Source organism: Petaurus breviceps, unplaced genomic scaffold (genome assembly GCF_028583685.1).
Source record: "Petaurus breviceps papuanus isolate PSGF00001 unplaced genomic scaffold, PetGlider_PUasm1.0 225, whole genome shotgun sequence".
Classification (NCBI taxonomy): Eukaryota; Metazoa; Chordata; class Mammalia; order Diprotodontia; family Petauridae; genus Petaurus; species Petaurus breviceps.
In genome coordinates, this window is record NW_027185889.1 from 22835691 (window position 1) to 22856220 (window position 20530).

The window sequence follows — 20530 nt, forward strand, 5'->3', positions numbered from 1 at the left end:
ATATAGCAGCTCTTTTTGTGGTGGCCAATAATTGGAAATTGAGGGAATGCCCATTAATTGGGGAATGACTGAACAAGTCGTGGTATATGAATGTAATATAATACTATTGTGCTATAAGAAATGATGAGCAGGTGGACTTCGGGAAAATTTGAAAAGACTTACATGAACTGATGCTGAGTAAAATGAACAGGACCAGGAGAATATTGTACACAGTAACAGCAACATTGTACAATGATTAATTATAATAGACTTAGCTCTTTTCAGCAATACAATTCTAAGACAATTCTAAAAGACTTGTGATGGAAAATGCTAACTTCATCCCGAGAAAGAACTATGGAATCAAGGCAGATTGAAGCATACTATTTTCACCCTTTTGTTCTGATTCTTCTTTCACAACATGACTAATGTGGAAATATGTTTAACATGAGTGTACATGTACAATACATATCAGGTTGCTTGCTTTCTTGGGGAGGGGGGAAGGAAGGAGAAAAATTTGTAACTCAAAATTTTAAGTTGAAAACTATCTTTACATGTAATTGGGGAAAAAAAATAAAATACTATTAAGGGGATAAAAAAAGAAAGAAAATGCTGACAACTTCTAGTTCAGACACCCATCCCTGAGTCAGCCCCCTCCTCCCATAGCATTCTCCAACACCAAATTATTATAATTTATTATCATTATACCAAGTATATACTAAATCCCTACTTATACATAGATTAGAAAGGTCTCCTATAGTAGAAAGAGCACTGAATTAAAGAAACTGGAGTTCAAGTACTAGTTCTTCCACTTACCAGATGTGTAAGACAAGACACTTCAAAGCTAAGGGTCCAGATCTGTAACAGGGGGGTGGGGGGGTTGTTAATGTTTTTGCTAAGTTACTTATTTAGAATATTAACAAACACCTTACCAAGAGGGATGCTTCATTTTTCTCCTTGTATTTCCATAATCTAGCACAGTATCTGGAGATCAAGAGGTACACTTAAGATATACTTGCTGATGATGGAAAATGCTATCCACACTGTAATGGAAATGCAAATTTAAAGATCTTCCCTGCCCCTAGACCCTTTGATAGGCTTAAGAGACTCTTAGAACCTTCCTAAATTTGAAAATATACTCTGCCTCCTAATAGGCTGAATGTGGTCACATAGAGCCTGTGGCAGGAGGCTTGGTTTTCAGGAATGCCCACACCTTGATGCTGTGTGATTGGGCAGTGGGTCAAGAGGGTGGTTACATTCTCTGACCCAGGAGAAGGCTATATAATCCCTGATATGACTTTGGTTTGGGGCTCACTTTGAGAAGTGTTCTGTGATTTGATCAGATGAGACTCTGGGAAGCCATTGTTGAGAGCCCCCTGGCTTTGAAAAACCTAGATGATGATTTGGTATGTATGTAATGGTTGGACAGTTTGGAAACTTGTCTACTTGATCTGTTTCTCTCTCTTGATAATTCTGTCTGTATACTCTGAAGTTCAGGGTGATGACTTTTTTCCCCTGAACTAGATAAACAATACATATTTGACTGATTAAAGTAAGCTAGTTAACCCATTTTGAGTTGCTTTCCTTTAACAAAGCAGATCTAAGAACCTGTGTTGGCAGTCACCCTGGGGACGCTGGGGTGTTTGCTGATACACACCCCCAGAGAAAGAACTAGAGTCTGAATGCAGATTGAAGCAGACTATGTCTTCTCTTTTTTTTCTTTCTTATGGTTTTTCCCTTTTGTTCGGTTTCTTCTTTTACCACACAACTAATGTGGAAATACATTTAATATGACTGTATATATACAGCTATATGACTGTATACCTTCTTGGGAAGGAGAGAAATTTAGAACTCCAAATCTTATAAAAGGGAATGGTGAAAACTAAAAATAAATAATTGAATGCATTAAAAAAATATACTTGCTGACATGGCTGATTTGACACATTGTGTGATTTCACACATATAAAGGGTATCACATTGCCTGCTTTCTCAATGGGAGACTGGAAGGAGGGAGAATGAAACAATGAATGTAAAAAATAAAAGCTAGAACCTAAAATATAAACATATTTATGTATGTGGGTGGGTGTAATATGTATACAATACATATACATAAAATGCACATGTGTATGCACTACTTGACAGCAAGCCCGAAAGTAAATATGTGAAAGCATGGAAATGAAAACTATTCTCTCTCCAGAAATCTTGGAGAACATTTCTCTTCCAAAATAGAATCATCATCTCTCCCATCCCGACTAGCACCTGTTGGTCTTATGATACATGTTTAAAGATTAATGAATATTCAGTGGCAAACAATGAACTATTCTAGAAAAACTTCATGAAGTTTTGTTAAAAATGTAAGGGGGGAGAAAAGCATCAGACAAGTGAGTTTTTTCAGTGAGCCTTTTTAAACACACAGAGATCGCACAAAAACATTCTGTACATTCCAAATTTTACAATTATTACAAAATGATTAGTGATGTTTGAAAGAACACTGCTGTGACTCTGATTTAAATACATGTCAGAAATGTCAACTTGAAAGGACTTCTTTTCTTCCTCAAGTCTTCTGTAGCTCAATTAATGTCCTAACACAGTATGATGCAGTTACACTGCCCAAACTTAAAAAGATTCTCTCGATATGCAGCCCTTGGTACCACCTGCTATTGTATCAAAGGAACCATCAATGTGATGGTGGGGCAGGGACAGTAACGCTAATTTCTACAACAAGGCACTTCTGTTTGTATTTTACAATGTTTCCAAAACACAAATACACTTGATCAGCAGCCCTTTGTGGGAAGGCCTCCAAACATACTCCCTTTGTTCCTAGGGGGTCAAGTTAACCCAAATCAAAGTATTTCAGACATCAGTTCCTGAGATCTTCCATAGCCAAATCCCACTAACTTTCTTCAAATCCAAAATTTTCTGACCCTCCCAATATGAGGCTGTATTGAAATCATACATTCACCACTTTGTTTTGGCATCACAGTTTAGACACAAGGACATCTAAAAGAGTTAACTTAGTTATTACTTATTTTAAAAACGGAAAATTAAAAAAAACATCCCAGCAAGAGAATGGCAGAATGCTCTGGAATGCAAAGGCTGAGTGAGGCCTCTCAGTCACTGCTCCCACACTGGTGTAGGATTCAGGTATTAAATTTACTTGGCAATGTCCACTGCAATAAAGGCAGCCGTCTCTCTTTCAGTAACCCTTTTTATAAAAAGGATAACATGTCCATGAGCTAATGCTTCCAAAGTACAATTCCAGCCAAGGACTGCCCAACACACTTATAACTTTTCAGTGTGTCTGTTAAACAGCTTGGCTGGTCTGGGGGCTACACTTTGTGCCCGCAACTTGTCATCTTTGGGGATATTTCTCTTTATCTCTTCAGGCCTGGATCTTGAGGCATCACATTACAAAGACGCTGTTGTCATCAAGTGAACACCGAGGCAGGCTCTTTCCACTTCCTACACCCCAATCCGTTCAGTACCAACTTCCTTATGGATCCTCCTTCTGGGAAAAATCTTCCGTTTGAGTGCAATTAGCTAAACAGTGGGAAGAAGGAAGGAAGAATATGGCTCTTAATTGTCCATAAAAGAGATTAAAATACACCAAGTGACAAGAGACATGGCAGCATCGACTGCCCATCAAACTCAGCAAGCCAACTCTCTATTTATATTTTTAAGCCTGCCAACCCTGAGAAAATATTCATCAGTGTGTAGAATTTCCAGAAGCCTGCCCCATATCTGCCCTGCACTGAGAAATTTAAAGAAGTGCAACATGGGGGCTCTGGACGGGTATTCTAAATTAATACAAATTGACTGATGAAGCATAATTTCTTCAAGGACCTAGAGCCCCTGTGTTAGGAGGCACACTCTTTTTAAAGAAGATGATAGTCATATTCACACAATAAATGTACTGTATTTCTACATCTAAAAATACCTGCTTAAAAGTTCTGGAGCACTTTTATTATCTATAGCAAAGGAATAATCATTAATTTAGACAGACACATGCACACACCTAAAGACTCTACAAAAATACTGCATTGCATACACATAAGTCTTTTGAAACAGTGAAGAAAAAATGATCAAGTATCTCTAAGGAATGCACAGATGTGGCATCAGAATAAGGAAGGTTCCAGCAGTCTTCCCATTGGAGAATGTTTATAGGGATATAGCCTGAGTCACAAAAGCTCAAAAAGATTACAGGCAATAAGGTCTGAGGCTAACTAAGTCAAAGTGGTACACTGTTTGGTGATATTTGGATATCACAGATCTCAAATGCTGTCAAAGTTTTAAGATATGATAAATTATAAATTTATATAATTTTTTTAGAATTATCAGATGTCAATGTACCAATAAATGGGCCTGGTATTTAGCTAAAGCTCACAAAACTTACCTGCTCAGCAAAAAATGAGAATACGGTAAACATGATCAATGTTACAAGTACACAATGGGTCCAAAATTTTAATTTATCTCTATATGCCCTCCTGCAAAGAGAAAGAAGAAAACAAACAGGCACTTTACATATGCTTATCCTTGCCAATATTTAGGTGGTGGTCAAATAGTTATCATTTTTTACATAGAGTAAATGAGTATGAGAAGGATATTGTGGTTTCACTAGTGTGGTTTCACTAGTGTGGGGAACTTGTAGTGTGCAAAAGCCAATGTAGACAGCGCTGTCACTGACTCCTTTGAATAGTCTTGGGAGTAAGTAGCCTGAGGTGCACAGAAGGTAAGAAACTTGTTTAGGGGCACAGAGCATCAGAGCTATGACGTGATCTTAGATTTTCTTGATGCTAAGTCCAGCCAGCATGCTATTTACTGCAATCCTACCGCCATTAAATCCATAATAACTTCAAAATCAAAAGCATTATTTATACCATCTTCTTTCAAAGATCTTTTTCAAAACTTAAAGACAATCTCACAAAGCAAATATTAAGGGTTTTTTTTTTTTTTCAGTGTCACATACTTTTATTTTCCTTATGTGAAAAGAATCACTCAAGAGAAAAACTTTTAAGTATTTGAGGCTCTCAAGTCTGGCCTCAATAAGATTTTCTACAAAACTTGTTTCATTTTTACCAATATACCAGCTAGCCTTGTCTCCCATCATGATTTAATCATATTTTTCCTGAATGGAAATACCAAAATGAAAAGGCCTATCAACAGTTAGCAACACTTTGTTGGAGAGGAAGGCTGGAAGGCATCTCATGGTTCCCCCTTCCCTGGATGGAGGGGAAGTAAAAATGCTCTTAAGCCAATTCTTTAAATTTCAGGAAGGAAGAATGGAGGGAGTGTGGGGGAAGAAGTACCATGACCCACAGACAGCTTCCTTTCCTATTAAGAAGGAAAATATTTGGATGTGGACAACACAGCAGCTGGTCTTTTAGAATGTCACTGACAAGACAAGTGAAAAAGCTGGAATGGGGGAGATGTGGGAACCAACTCGCCAGTCCCCTTAATCTCCCTCCTCAGTGCCCAGATGCTCTAAGCAAAGTCTGTGTTTTGCTAGTTCCGTTTCCTCCTCTCCTGGACCAAGGTCACTGCCTTTGGCCTTCTCACAACTCACTGACTGATGCTCTCAGCTTCCCCTGCTATCTCTGTGCAGATGACTCTGTCCACAGCACTAACCTAAAGTCAAATTCAACATTTTCCCTCCCAAATTTGCTTCCCAGCTGCTTTCATCATTTCTCTTCTTATTATGAACTTCACACACACACACACACACACACACTGAGCATTTCCACATACAAGGAAGACCAAACATGAAACTGTCACTCTCAATTTCATACTGCATGTATTTTTAAAAAATCCATAATAAATCCAATAAATTCTTTTCATATCTGGGCTCCCTTCCCATACTCAACATTCCTGATTTCTGTCACTCAGACTTGAAATCTGTTATCCTTTACCTTTCCTTTTTTTTTGAGTACCAAATATGGTCAGTCAAAAAGACCCATCAATTCTCTTCTCCATCATCCACCCTCCCCCTTTCTATGCCCAATGCCAGTTCTAGCCTAAGTCTTAATCATCTTCCATTTGGATTATTTCACTAACTTTCTGTCTCTCTCCTCTTCCCTTTAATCTGTCTTGCTGAGAGTCACTGACTAGATTAATCTTCCTAAAATAACACTGTGCTTTCTTTACATATAGTATTTCATTTGTAAATGGGAAAAAGTCTAAATTCTTTAGGCTAGCACTCCAAGTCCTCCACAACTGGGCCCCAACTTACTTTTTTTAACCTTCTCTTCCACTATTATTCAATGGCTCAAATCTGGCCATCTATCCATCCATCCATCCATCCTATCTATCATGCACACCATGCATACAAACACACACTTTCTCTCTCTCTCTTACTATTCCTGAAAAACTTTCCTTATTTCCATCTCAACATCCTTACTGATATGGCTCCCTACCCCCCTTTTGAGCTCAAACAGCTCTCAAATGCTAGAAAGGAACTTGGAAATCTATTGGTCCACTCCTTTCATTTTACAGATGAGGAGACTGAGCCCAAGAGGCTGGAGCTTCTCCCAAGGGCAGGGTCAGCTGGCTAAAGAAACTAGTCCAGAGCTGTAAGGGTTACGGGATTTAAAGATCTTCCATGCCCCATTGGACTTGCTGACGTAGCAGGAAGGGGCGGAGCAAGAGGAAGTGGAAGCCAAACTAGAGTTCCTGCGGTGGCTAGCAGTGGCAGCAACGGCGGCAGCGCGAAGCCCTTTTTGAGTCAGCCAGAATTTCTGCTAAGGACTGCCAGGGGCCGGAGCTGCTGGGAGCACGCTTCCTGGACGCTGGGTGGTTGCTGTGAGTGGGGAGAGGAGGACCTTTGCCTGAGGTAGCCTGTTCTGTTTTAAAGGCTTGAGAATGTGAGTGCTTTCTACTTTATCTACCCATGCCAATTTCATAACTACTCTGATGGCTTTTACTTTCTGGTTTTGGGACTCAGTCTTTTGGTATTTTAATAAATTTTCTAGCTTATTCCCCCATATGGCAAGCCTGATGTATTTTGTGATGGATAATTATATCAGCATATCTGTAATTTCCATAGGCATTGTGAATATGGCATTGCTGATACAAGAGCTCTGGCCATTAGCCTGTGAAGACACTAATGCTATGCCATGTTGCCCCTGCCCTTTTAGGACTGATTCCCACTCCTACAACATACAACCCTTGATGGCACAACCTCTACTTCTTTGGATCCTGCGTGGCACCTGGAATGCTAGGCATATGATAGGTGTTCTATAAATATTTATTCCAAGGTTAAATTAATGCGTATCTTTTTTATTTTGTTTTGTATTTCTTTAAGGAATACTCTATAACTGAATTTATCTAAGTATGTTTTGGTAGAAAGATTCTTCTCTAATAGCTGCTTTAAAAAGGGATAGTTTTATCTCTTCTTTGCCTATCTCTATACCTTGCAATTCTTTCTTTTATCTCAGTTCCATTGCTAGCATTTCTAGAATTGTATCAAATACTATCAGAGAGCATGGGTATCACTGCTTCTAAGATAACTGGGAAATTTCTAGTGTATTCTCTTTCTGTATCCCCAGATACAGAAAGTTAAATACTCTTCTCTTTAACATTAATCTTCTTAATCTTTTGTATATTTGTAATCTATACTGGTCTTTCTTTTCTGAAATTCTTTGCTTTTTATGATATTAAGATGTCTTTATTTCGTAGAGGTATGGCTTTTTTTTTTTTTTTAGCATAAATGAATATTCTAAGAAAGAAAAGCAATGATGATTTGATCATTGCTGACTAACTGTATGATCACTATATGACCTAAGAACTTACCATTCCTGGAGTTCATGCATATGAAGGAAACGGTTCCGATATTCTCGTGGCAGCTCAAACTGGGATGGCTGGGGAAACATGGACTCATAAAAATCTCTGAGCACTGCTTTCACTGTCTGCGCATCCTTATGATTGTGATCAATGTTGTCATTCAGGCAAACAAATTTTCTGAAAGAACAAGCATCTGCTGTCATTTATAGGTTATATCTTCAAATTTGAAGAAAAAACTCAATCTATCACATTTTGAAGTGGAAACTAATGAGAATCAGTGCAAAGGAATCAAATTAGCCATTGATGAATCTCTTCTCAAGAAATAATCCATGTAAAAAAATGACTTGTGTCCATTCCCCAATTGATAAACAGTCAAACAGGCAGTTTTTAGAGGAAGAAATTAAAGATATCTATAAGCATATGAAAAAATGCTCTAAATCACTATTGATTAGAGAAATGCAAATCAAAACAACTCTGAGGTACCACATCTCACCAGTCAGATTGGCTAAGATGACAAAACAGGAAAATGACAAATGCTGGAGAAGATGTGGAAACAATGGAACACTAATGTATTGCTGGTGGAGTTGTGAACTGATCCAACCATTCTACAGAGCCATTTGGAACTATGCCCAAAGGGCTATAAAAAAGTACACACCTGGGGTGGTTAGGTGGCACAGTGAATAGAGCACCAGCCCCGGAGTCAGGAGGACCCGAGTTCAAATCCGACCTCAGACACTTAGCACAAAAACTAGCCTTGTGACCTTGGGCAAGTCACTTAACCCCAATTGCCCTACCTTCCCCCCTCCAAAAAGTAAAACAAACAAACAACAACAACAAAAAAGTACACCCCCTTTGACCCAGCAATACCACTTCTAGGGCTGTATCCCAAAGAGATCATATCATACAAGTGGGAGGAGGACCCATATGTACAAAAACATTTATAGAAGCTCTTTTTGTGGTGGCAAAGAATTGGAAATCAAGGGGATGTCCATCAATTAGGGAATATCTAAACAAGTTGTGGTATATAAATGTAATGGAATTCTATTGTGGTATAGGAAATGAGGAGCAGATGGACTTCATAATAACATGGAGAAACTTATATAAACTGATGCTGAGTGAGAGAAGCAGAACCAAGAGAACTTTGTACACAACTACAGACACATAGTATGTGCGACAATGAACTTGGATAGACTGGGCTCCTCTCAGCAATGTAAGGTCATAAGACAACTCCAAAACACTCATGATGGAAAGGGATATCCGCATCCAGAGAAAGGGCAGCAGAGTCTGAATGCAGATGGAAGCAAACTGCTCGCTCTCGTTTGTGTTTTGTTTTACTTCGTTCCTTCTTTCTCACTGTTCACTCCATTGGTTATAATTCCTCTTTACAACTTGACTAACGTTTAATATGAAGGTATTTGTAGAACCTATATCGGATTACATGCCGCCATGGCTGGGATGGCGGAGGAGAGGAAGGGGGAGAAAATTTGGAAGTCAAGGGATTGTGGAACTGAATGCTGTAAACTAAAACTCAATTTTTTAAAAATAAAATAAAATTTTAAAAAATGACTTGTGTCTTCTTGAACAGACAATAGTATTTCTTAAAATAGAGCAAGAGATCCAAGCTTAAAATTTCTTAAAATCTTTTAAGAGAGATGTTACAGATAAATAATGTCATCAACAAGCAATGTTCCCATCCTGTCTAGAACTTAATAGATGGTCTTTAAGAATAGTTGTATCCAACCCAGTGATAAACCTTCCCAAATATAATGAAGACAACTCTCAGAACACAGACAGTTTTATCAACCAGAACATATCTTAATCTTTTACAATTTGGTAGGGGTAATGCAGAAAGAATAGTATTTATTTTATTTAAGTTAGGATGGTTTTCGGGGTGGCCAGATAGCACAGTGAGTAAGAGCATCAGCTCCAATGTCGGGATGACCTGGGGATCGAATCCGGGATCAGACACTTAGCACCCACCCAGAAACACCTGGCCGTGTAACCCTGAGCAAGTTACCTGACTGCTTAAAAAAAAAAAACTTAGGAGGGTTTCCCTTTAAGGATGCCAACTAGGGGAACAGCAATATAAGAAGCCCACCTAAGGGAGCAATAGTAGCACTCCTTCCCACTGTCCCACAGGACAATTTGATCTAGCACTGTTGCCCTATAAATGTGGAGGTAGAAGACAGCAGTATCTTTTTTTCAGTAATTATATTCCCTTTACTTCTTTTGCTACAAGTAAAACCGATTTTTATTTCATTTTATGGGCCCTGAGCATTTAATTGGATTTAATCCCAAGCCTGAATAACTGGACTTGACCTGAATTTGGCCTGGTCCAGAACACTTGGCATAAGTTAGCTGGCCCGCATCAGAATAAATTTGTGGTTAAAGTGGGGGCCATATGGAGAAAAGAGTCTGATATCTTGAGGCTGCAACAATTTTAGGCAAATAAAGAGTATCCTCTCAGTGGGAAAAGGAGATGTCCCTTACTGACCCCACAGCATTAGCCTGATGGATGATTAAGGAGCTTGATAGGGAAAGAATTCCCTGGCTCTTACAAAGAGTTTTAGAAAAGCTAGATTACCAGCATAGGGAAAATGAAAACAAATTGTCTTTGAGAATTCAACAACTAGACATATAAATTACACACTGATAAAGTTAATAACATTGAACTATGTTTTTGCAATATGACTTAGCAGTCACCAGAACCTTATACATTACTACATTGCTACACGACAGACATGATGCTTTTTCTAAGAATACAGCCTGCTTGGCACAACAGGAAGATGTAAAATTAAAATATAATTAAAATGCAAGAAGCAAAAAATGATTTGAGTAGTTCTGCCTTTCCCTCACCTAAGTGTTCTAATCATTCCATTCATTTTTTTCTCTCAAAATAGCTAAAAAAGATTCTGGCTGTCCTTAGTGGTGCTCACCAGTTTCAGGAGGCTTGGAACTTTGGACGATGCTGACGCTCTTTCCAGAGGGCTGTGTTACCATGTTATATCCATCAATTACTTAACCTTGCTTCCATTTCCTGTATTTTTTTAAATCTATATTAATTGATGTGTTAAAGGTACATCTACATCATTATATTTTAATCAGCTCTTCTTTTTGTTAATCAATGGAAATGTAAGCATTGTCACATCCCCTCCCTAATTTCTCCTGAAGAATTTTCAGTCAGGGATTATATTTGTCCTTTGCTCAAACTCTTTGAAATCCATTCTCTCTAAGTACAGAGTAGATATCAGTTTAAGCCTATTCATCCCTGTACCTAGCATGAACTTTAAGAGGAAGGGGTGATTTTCTCCCAAGGTTCTCAATGTTTTGACCTGGTAATCTCCTTATTAGTCAGAATCAGGTTCGGATTAAGAGTTCTAATGATCTCTTCCCCTCTTTTGATGAATAAAATGATCAATAAGGCAAGTGGAGAATTTATCAGCTGTTCTCTTTTTAGCAGACGTAACACTCAAAGACACACCTGGGTAAGGATTTGCTACCCTATGTCACCTCCCCTCCCCCCCAAACTTCCCTAGTTTCCTAGAACTCCCAGAATCAAATAGAAAAATGCTCTGGAATTCAAAGGTCTTCCTAACCTGCCCCACTCCCTTACCTTTTTAGTCTTCTTACACCTTATATCCTGCCCTGCCTTACTCCCTGATCCAGCAACACCGGCCCTCTTGCTGTTGCTTAAACAAAATACTCCATCAAACACTTAATAAATTGGCTGACTGCTATCACACCTCTGTGCCAGATTTGTGAAGTTTTCCAAACTTAGCATCCATTTTTCTTCTTTTGGCCAGTTGTCTTTAATATGCTCCCACATAGTCTGGTCCTCTTTCTATTGGTCCTAGCCTGAATATTCCTGAGCATGGTCCCCACCACCATCTTTGCTCTTGCATTTTCACACAGGTGACATCTCTTCTATCTATAAGAACACAGTAATGACACTGGCCCTTCCATCAATAACAAGTATATTCTTCCTGGTTCATATTCTAATCAAGAATTCCATCTTCCCAAGTCACAGTGATACCTATGATGCATCTGCTCTGTAGGAAGATCTCTGGTTCATTTGATTTACTACTCACATTCTGTACATTTGAGTATATTTATCTGAGGCCAAGAGGATTATTACCATCCTCTTCCTGATATTTGTATGATAGACTGGCCTTCTCTATTGCTTCTTCCTCTCTCCCCAAACTGCGTTTTAATGCTTGACTGCTGAAAACTTTTTAAATTACTCAAAACGAGTTATGGTTAAAGAACTAAGCAAACATATGTCTCAGTCATTATTAGACAAGGTCAAGGGCTCATCACTACCCTTTTATGGGTTGTATCTACAGTAGTCTGACTAGTCATTTTAAACTACTACTTATCTTAAGCAAAAGTAAGCAGTTCCTGTTTGCCAACTTAATTTGAATTCAGAATCTGAGGGAAGGAGAAGAAACAGGCAAACAAAACAAGGCATAATGGATTCTAGCCATAACCATGGTAACTCACCATAGACTGAAACAAGTGCTTTAAAATTTGAGGACAATACTTTTCTCCAGGACTTACACAACAATTTCTGAACACGGGACTGGCTGACTCAGGACAAGAAAATATATTCTGAAATGTGTCTCACTTCTCAGGTATTTCAATTGCTCAAGGGTCTAAAAGAGTCATGGGGTGAGTTGGGGTTTGCTCTTTTCTTCTCAATGTTTCTTCAACGAGAATTTTCTGACCTGGGAGTCCCAACAATACCCAATGGGTTCAGTTCTGAGGACACACTTATTAATGCCAGGCACTCTTGAGGTTTATTTTATGTTTGGTTTTATTTATTTTGGTGTGTGCTGCCTATGACTACTTTATTCTGACGTAAATTGTTAATCAGTACTGCATATAATTTATGTTACTGTTAAACGACTTAACTAGGGGCCAGGACTGCTTGTGGAACAAAGGAATGAGACATTTACAACCCAGCCACAACCTATTTTTCTGGGCTCAATAGAGATGACTCTAAATAGTCCGCAATCCAGTCAAACTGGCATTCTCTGTTTGCCCCCATTTCCATGTTTTTGCATGGAAGGTCCAGATGCCTACAATGTATTTCTGGCTTAACTCTATTTCACAGAATCTTTACTTTCTCTCGGATGAAACCCAAGCACCAACTTTTACATGAAGCCTTCCCAATCCCCTAAACCAGTAACCAGTAGTGCCCTCTCTCCCTGATGACCACGTATTCATTCACTTAATATGTATGTGAATCCTTGACCTCCCAACCCCAAGTCCCCGTTATAAGCAAGCTCTTGGTGAGGAGAGGCTGTTCCATTCATGGTCTCTCCAGTACCAACCACTGTGTCTGCCATGAAGTATGCATGTAATAAATGTTTGATTGACTCCAGTATCTGAACCAGAAATCTAAATACTCTTCTCTTTGATTTTTACCTCCCTAATCTTCTGTGTATTTCTCATATGTCTGTCTTTCTTTTTTGAAGCTCCTACCTTCAAGTTAGTAGTGATTCATAGCTATGTAGATTCTGCACCAAAAGTCCAGTTTTTCATCTAACCCTCCATAATCCCTAAACAACATTTTATAGGTTTCCTCCTGATGTTATCATCTGTCTCCACATAAATCATAAGAAGCAGGTAATGGACACAGCTAGGTGATACAGTGGATAGAGCAATGGCCCTGGAGTCAGGATGACCTGAGTTCAAATCTGGTCTGAGACACTTAGCTATGTGACCCTGGGTAAGTCATTTAATCCTAATTCTCTCCACGGGGAGAAAAAAATAAAAGAAGTGCATAGTGGAGAGATATCTGCTTGGACAATTCTCAGGACACTCTCATACATATGGCAGGAAGATTCTGAACTGTCCACATCAAGTCATGGACACATACAAGGCATTGTGTCATGACTTGTCTCTTTCTCTCTGTGAGAAGTACTGCATACCTGCTAAACAGCTCTTTTTCTTCTTCCTGAGACCTAATGTGTCTCTCCAAGTTTTGTTCTCTTCCCTCACCCCCTTTCTCCACATCTTCTCTTCCCCCTCCCTCATCCCTCTTGTTTACCACCATGGAAGGAACTATCCCTTCTGGGCCTCCTAAAGTCTCTAGCTGGGACCTCATCATAGAAGTCTGGGGTTGCACCTTAAACTACTTGCTGAATCTCCACATGAATGCTGTGTCTAATATAATTCACTGAAAATGCTGTAAAGAAGTTGTGGATCTGATGTAAGGGCTACATTATAGCTTATACTTTCCTCTCAATCGTGGATTGAACATTTAGAAAATAATAAGTTACAACACATTTTAAAATGAAAGTCAAGACCAATCTCAAGTACAAATTAGGGAAGTTAATTTCAATCTGTACAAAACCATTCACAACCATTTTAGATGTAACAGCAAAAAAAAGAAATATCCCCTAGAAATAAGCCATACATTGTACAATCATGACTGAGGGAGAGGCCAAACAAAGATGATATATGAAATAATGTAATATTAGTATACATGTTTTACAACCAATTACAAATAACCTAGATACCTTCTAGTTGAATGATCATTTTAAATTTTATTTGAAGGTTTCCTTTTGCTAATTAGTAGTTACTAAGTTTATTCTCAACTATTTTTTGCTAATAAAAGAAAAGACCATTTAAATTTTAATGTGCAAATTAAGAAATGAGTACCTGGGATTTTTTCTTATGTCATCTAATTGACCAACCACATGAGAAACATTGGTGCGAATCATTTTGAAAGCAATTTCCTCTTCTCCCATGATTTCAAACCTAATTATTACCAAGAGATAATGAAAGGGAGAAAACACAGATATAATATAAATATAGTTATGTAGTTAAAATAATAAGTACACAGTCTTAAAATTTTTTTTGGTTAAATAAAAATACCTAGTCAACAAAAGGATACTTTAAAAAGAATGAAAAATGATTGGCCCCATCATGCTTTAGCTCAACACCACCACCACACAAATTACATACCTATATTTGTTTTTGTCTTTATATGCTTTATGGATTTTATCGGTTACTGGTTTACAGTTGGTTACTAGACTTTTAGTCACAGGTGGCTGCGAGAAAATATAAGATATATCAGACGTTAAACACACACACATTGTAAAACCTTCTCCTCTTAATGGGTGCAATCAATGGAAAGAGTATCCTGTTCTATCACAAAGCAAAACTGGCTTTGGTTCTTGATGCAATCAAGGGAATTTATAAACATTACTTAACTTCTAATCCCTGTTTATAAATATTTTCTGCACCTCAACTCTAACTACAAACAATTATAATAGGTGCAGTCTTCCTGACATTTCTAGAGGAAAATCTATTTATGCTAATAACAAATAAACCTGTTCCTCATGAACCAAACAGATGTTTTTAAAATAAACTTTATATTTCAAATTTGGATTACAGCAGAACTGTATTGAAATCTCATCTCTGATGGATTATATAATTCAATGTAAACGTTATTATGGAAATTTTGAAGGCCATGATTGTCCAAGGAAAAGGAACATGGTATAGTCGATAGGAGCTGGCCTCTAAGTCAGGAAGACCTGAATTTAGGTCCTATGTCTCACATGCTGGCTGTGTAACCCTCAACAAGTCAGGTAACTTCTCAGTGCCACAGACAGTAAGCTACATGAACTGTAGAACAGTTGCTGATCTATATTGGCAGAATGGAGTTCTCTACTCCAAGATAACCAATAAGCACTGCCAGACACTGGGGATACAAGTGCATCAAATGAAACAACTGCCATGCACAAGGAGCTTCTATTCTTTAAAAATATATTCTTATCCTGAACTTTAACAACCTCAAGTGTCACTGCTATGCACAGAGGAATAAAAAGGATTTTATGTGAGAGCATGTAATGCGAATGTAAATTTTAAAGATCTTCCCTGCCCCTAGGCTAAAGTGCACCAGAAGCCTGGGGAGGGAGCCTTGTTTTTCAGTAGATACTTTTTGATTGGCCAGTGGGTCAATAAGGTTGTTACATTCTCTGAGCCAGGAGAAGGCTATATAAGCCCTGATGTGTAGCTTTGTTTTGGGACTCACTTTGAGAAGTGTTCTGTGATTTGATCTGAATTCTGGGAAGCCGTTGTTGAGAGTCCCCCGGCTTTGAAAAACCCAGAATGTGGAAACCCAGATGTTGACTGGGTATGGATGTAATGGTTGGACGGTTTGGAAATCTGTCTACTTGATGTTTCTGTATTGATAATTATGCCTGTATACTTTGAGGTTCAGGGTGCTGACCTTTTCTCCTGAACAAGGTAAACGATATATGTCTGACTGATTAAAGTAAGCTTGTTAACCCATTTTGAGTTGCTTTCCTTTAACAAAGCAGATCCAAGAACCTGTGGTAGCTGCAAACCCTGAGGACGCTTGGGGTGCTTGCTGCTACAGAGCATAAGATGCCATTTCATAGCATGTGCTTTCTTAAAAAATACATAAATCCTACCCACTTTCAAAACTGCTCTGCTTGTCTGTGCCTCCCTCTCATCTCTTCTACACATTGTAAAAAAAAAAAAAGATCTCAACGACCATCATTTATTAGACTTCATTACTTTTACTCCTCCTTCCCCCTCAGGGGAAGTGTCCTATCCTCCCACGGACAGAGAGATAAGGGAGTCAATATGAGTAACAGAACAAACTTTTTGTACCTAGGCAGTATAGAAACTTGATCTGTTTTACAATGCACATTTGTTGCGAGGTTTTATTTTTTCGTTTTTTTCCCCCCATGAAGGTGGAGAAGTTTAAGGAGAGAAAATAAATTTTGGTTGAAAAAAAATGAAGGGGGTTGAATATGGATGAAATAAGGGTTTATCAGAGTATCAGAAAAGAAACTATGAAATGGTTTCAGTAAAATGGCAGCAAACAAAAGAAACTGTCAAAAATCATGAGCATTTCTATATAGCAATAATGAAATGCAAGAGGAAATCATAAAAGATTAAAATTGCATTCAAAAGAACTACAAAGAAATGCAAAAACCGTCTGAATAAGCAATCTACCAAGACAGACTCAAAATTAAACTAGATACAATTATAAGATACTGTTTACAGAAATAACAAATGACAAAAATTGAGCATTCACTGCTCATGGTTGGGTTCTGTCAGTGTAATTAAAATAATGACACTATCTAAAATAATTTATAAATTTGTAAATAAATACTGATGTATTTACATGCATAACCAATAAGAGGGTTTTGTAACCAGATAAAATAATTTAAAGTTTCATTTGGGGGAACAAAGTCTAGTATACCAAGGAAAATAATGACAAAAAAGGAAATCAAGGCAGAATATTACTTTCAGACTTCAAATTATGAACCGATAACCATTAAAACTCTTTAGTACTGGTTGAAAAATAGAAAAGGAGATCGACAGAACAAGAGTATCCTAATCCAACATATATTAAATGCCAGTGGGCCAATCACTGTGTTAATGCTGAGTGTTAAAGATTCAAGTACAAAAAAAGAAACCTGAGAATCAAAAACAATCCAATAACCTAGAGCAGGAAAAACCTAAGAATATAACTTACTTGGGGGAAAAAACCTAAAAGAGATTAGATTTAGTCCAATATATCCATATACATATAAGCATGTTACCTGCACATAAACAATTTAGGAGAATAGAATTAGGAGCAGGTAACTCTGTCTAGATGGAGCATTCATTTTTAACCAAAAAAACAAAACAAAACATTAAAGCACATGATTGTGATTACATGAGGATGAAAATCTTTGGCATGAACAAAATCAATGCAGCTAGTATAGCAAACTGAGAAAGGTGACAGATGAGGGAAGTCATTGTTGAAAAGGCAGAGGAAAGACAGACATACTGAGGCACTGCTGATTGACTTGTGACTTCCATCCATCGAGGGAATCAATATAGAGTCATGCTAAGAAAGTGACTAACTCGTCCATGCCCTTTGATCCACTGGCGGGCACAGGCCCCCAAAGGGTAGATGATAAAAAAGAAAGGCCTGATCAATTTTAAAATATACCGAACAGCACTTCTTTGTGGTAGCAAAGAATTAGTGACAATGTAGGAGTCCATAGACTGGGGATTGGCTACACAATACATGAATATAATGTGATGCTACTGTGCCATAAGAAATGATGACTATGAAGAATTCAGAAACTCAACGAGAGTGATTTGCACTGATTACAAAATGAATTCAGTAAGCAGAACCAGGAAATGCCATATGCAATCACTACATGTACATAAATGGAAAGAATTAGAAAACAAATATGAATTCTGTTTAATTTAAATGACAGGGCTGGGTTTTGAAAAAGAGATGAGAAAGCTCTCTTCTTTGTAGGGGTAAGACACTACAGGTAAGGAATACTGCAAATACTGTCAGAGTTCACATTTTTAATTGGTTTTGCTAAACTTCCTTTTTTTCTCCCTTTCCTTCTTTAATCTTTGTTAGAAAAGGTGATGTGCTAGGCAGAGAAAAGGGAGATGAAGGGATATGTTTAGAAATTAATGTGATGTAATTTTTAAAAGGCATTACGCTTTTTGGTGAGCTAGACTAGATGACCTATAAAATTCCATGCGAGGAAGAACAAAGAAGGAAATATATAGATTATTCAAGGGTAAAAAAAAAAGGCACAGTTGATGTTAAATTGGGCTTGATGAGCAGGGGAAAGATATTAATTAAAGGGATCTGTGGCCAGAGAATCTAGGGAGGATGCAGCACATTTGGGCAGGCTCTTGGGAAGTCTGCTGGGCCTGGATCCACGGTCAAGATGACCTGCCAGAAAAGGTCTTGATGACCTGCCAGAAAGAGTCTTGTTTTCTCAGTGAGCTGGGCTGAGAGTCCATTTCGTCTTGGCAAAGAAAAGGTTCTGAGGGGTTGAGCTGATTTAACTCCCATCTGGCAAAATACTCCTGACAAGTGGTACTCCAGCCCTCTTTAAGATTGCTAGGGGCAAGGATCAAGTCAGTCAAGATTCCATCCTGAGTCAAATCTGCTCCCTCCTAATTTCCACCCATCATTGATCCTAATTCTGGAGCCAGGAGATACTGAATAACCTGTAATCTAGATGACTTTTAGAGTGAAAGAGGGTGGGAAAATGATGAAAAACAGAAGCCTCAATTAGATAAAGCATTCAGCCAGACAAAACCACTCTAAGTAATCTGTGTACCTGTTCTTTGCCTACAGCTCAGGATTTCATTAACATTCTAGGAAAAGTCTAGTGGCTCACTGAATTGCACCAGGGGTAGAGTTATATTCCCAAGGACTACATTTTTTTTGGATAATGGTGGCAGAAGTGACCAATGGTCTTTTAGCGACACTTTCTGCTTTTATTGGGGCCTGAAATTAAGCTGCCTTGTACTAAATGCAATACAATGAATGGTGTTATGGAGAGCTTCCAGGATCCATGTGAAGGTATAAACATGTCTGAACATATAATAAAACAACATTTATATAGCATTTTAAGGTTTCCAAAGTGCTTTGCAAATATTATTTCATTTGATCCTCACAACAACCCTGGGAGGTAGGGGTTTATTATCCTCATTTTACAAATTAGGAAACTGAGGCAGGAAGAGTGACTTGCCCACGGTCGCACAGCTATTAAGTGTCTTGAGTTTGGCGTTGAACTCAGGTCTTCCTGACTCCTGTTCCAATTCTACCCACTCTTTCTTAGCTGCCTAAACTGAAGTATTAGCTACATAGTACAACTAAGGACCAAAGTTAATGTTTGTAGTAGGAAAGAACAAAGATAAATGTTTCTAATTATTCCCAAAGCAGATGCTTTGTACCTTTGCTATTAATAAATGAAAGTATTATTTGAATTTCCTAATTATTCTTTAATTCAACCAATACTTGTTAATTGCCTGTGTGTGAAACAGTGCTAGGTGCTGGAGCACAAAGACAAAATATCGAGCTTATTAGTCCTTTTCTGATGGATATTTGAGGTCCACTATGGTCTTCCTGCCTATCTTGTATTCCTCTCCCCTATATGATCTACCCTCCTGCAAAAATGACCACCCCCTCCACATATGCACCATACCGCCCCACTTGTATAGTTAGAATTATCCATTTCCCTGCCCAATCTCTCCCAATGGAATCCTCCACCATCCTTTTAAAGCTCAGTTCCAATGTAGCTTCCTCTGGGAATATGTCCATCTCCTCAAGCCTCCCAGAAGTAACACTGTATGTAGCCCTGGGGCACTTATGGATCTGGTTTCACTTCATACCCTTCCATCAAAAAAAAAAAAAAGCAAGAACAGTTTTAATCAAACTTTAGGTCTCCCCTTTACAGAGCTAAGCATTCTGAACACAACATTCAGATCGTAAATATGGTTTAAGAAGCTTCCTTTTGAAGCAGTTAATTGGGAGAGGGGGAGGAATTTTCAGCATCAAATACTTCTGATAAAGGTCTGATAAAGGCAAACATGGACAGACCTAAGACTAAATGCCATATCCCAACAGATAAATGGTCAAAAGAACAATTGCACACTGTTAACATCCATATGAAAGAGTACTCTAGATGGCAACTACTAAGGGAATTGCAAATCAAACTAAGCCTGAAGTTTCACTCTGCGGCAAATTACCAAAGATGGCAAAAGAGGGGAAAAGTAGCTTTTCTGCTTTCCTTAGCCATCAATCGGCCTGTCAGCTTTGCATAAGATTTTAGGATCTGGAGTAGAAATTAACCTTATGAGATGAGGAAATCATAAAAATACAGAGCTAGAGTTGGAAGACATCTGGCCCAGTCCTTCGTCATTCGAATGGGAAGAGCAAGGGATCTGGCAAGTTGGCTGGACTTTCCAAAGGTCACCCAGG

The 20530-nt window shown here is 38.3% G+C and overlaps 1 protein-coding gene across 2 annotated transcripts in view; it reads right to left on the reverse strand.

The window, feature by feature from the left end:
- Nucleotides 1–506: 506 nt before the first annotated feature.
- Nucleotides 507–20530, reverse strand: part of GNPTAB (N-acetylglucosamine-1-phosphate transferase subunits alpha and beta) — a 92221-nt gene continuing 72197 nt past the window's right edge. The window contains exons 17-21 of one of the 2 annotated variants that reach the window (XM_069095245.1): nucleotides 14725–14810; nucleotides 14419–14517; nucleotides 7762–7929; nucleotides 4370–4460; nucleotides 507–3516 (exon numbers count right to left, since the gene is read on the reverse strand). In XM_069095245.1, the coding sequence (XP_068951346.1) occupies nucleotides 3439–3516; nucleotides 4370–4460; nucleotides 7762–7929; nucleotides 14419–14517; nucleotides 14725–14810 (522 nt within the window). In that variant the 3' untranslated portion in view covers nucleotides 507–3438. Of the gene's footprint in view, nucleotides 3517–4369; nucleotides 4461–7761; nucleotides 7930–14418; nucleotides 14518–14724; nucleotides 14811–20530 lie in introns of those variants that run through there. The other variant, XM_069095246.1, reaches the window with a different exon arrangement.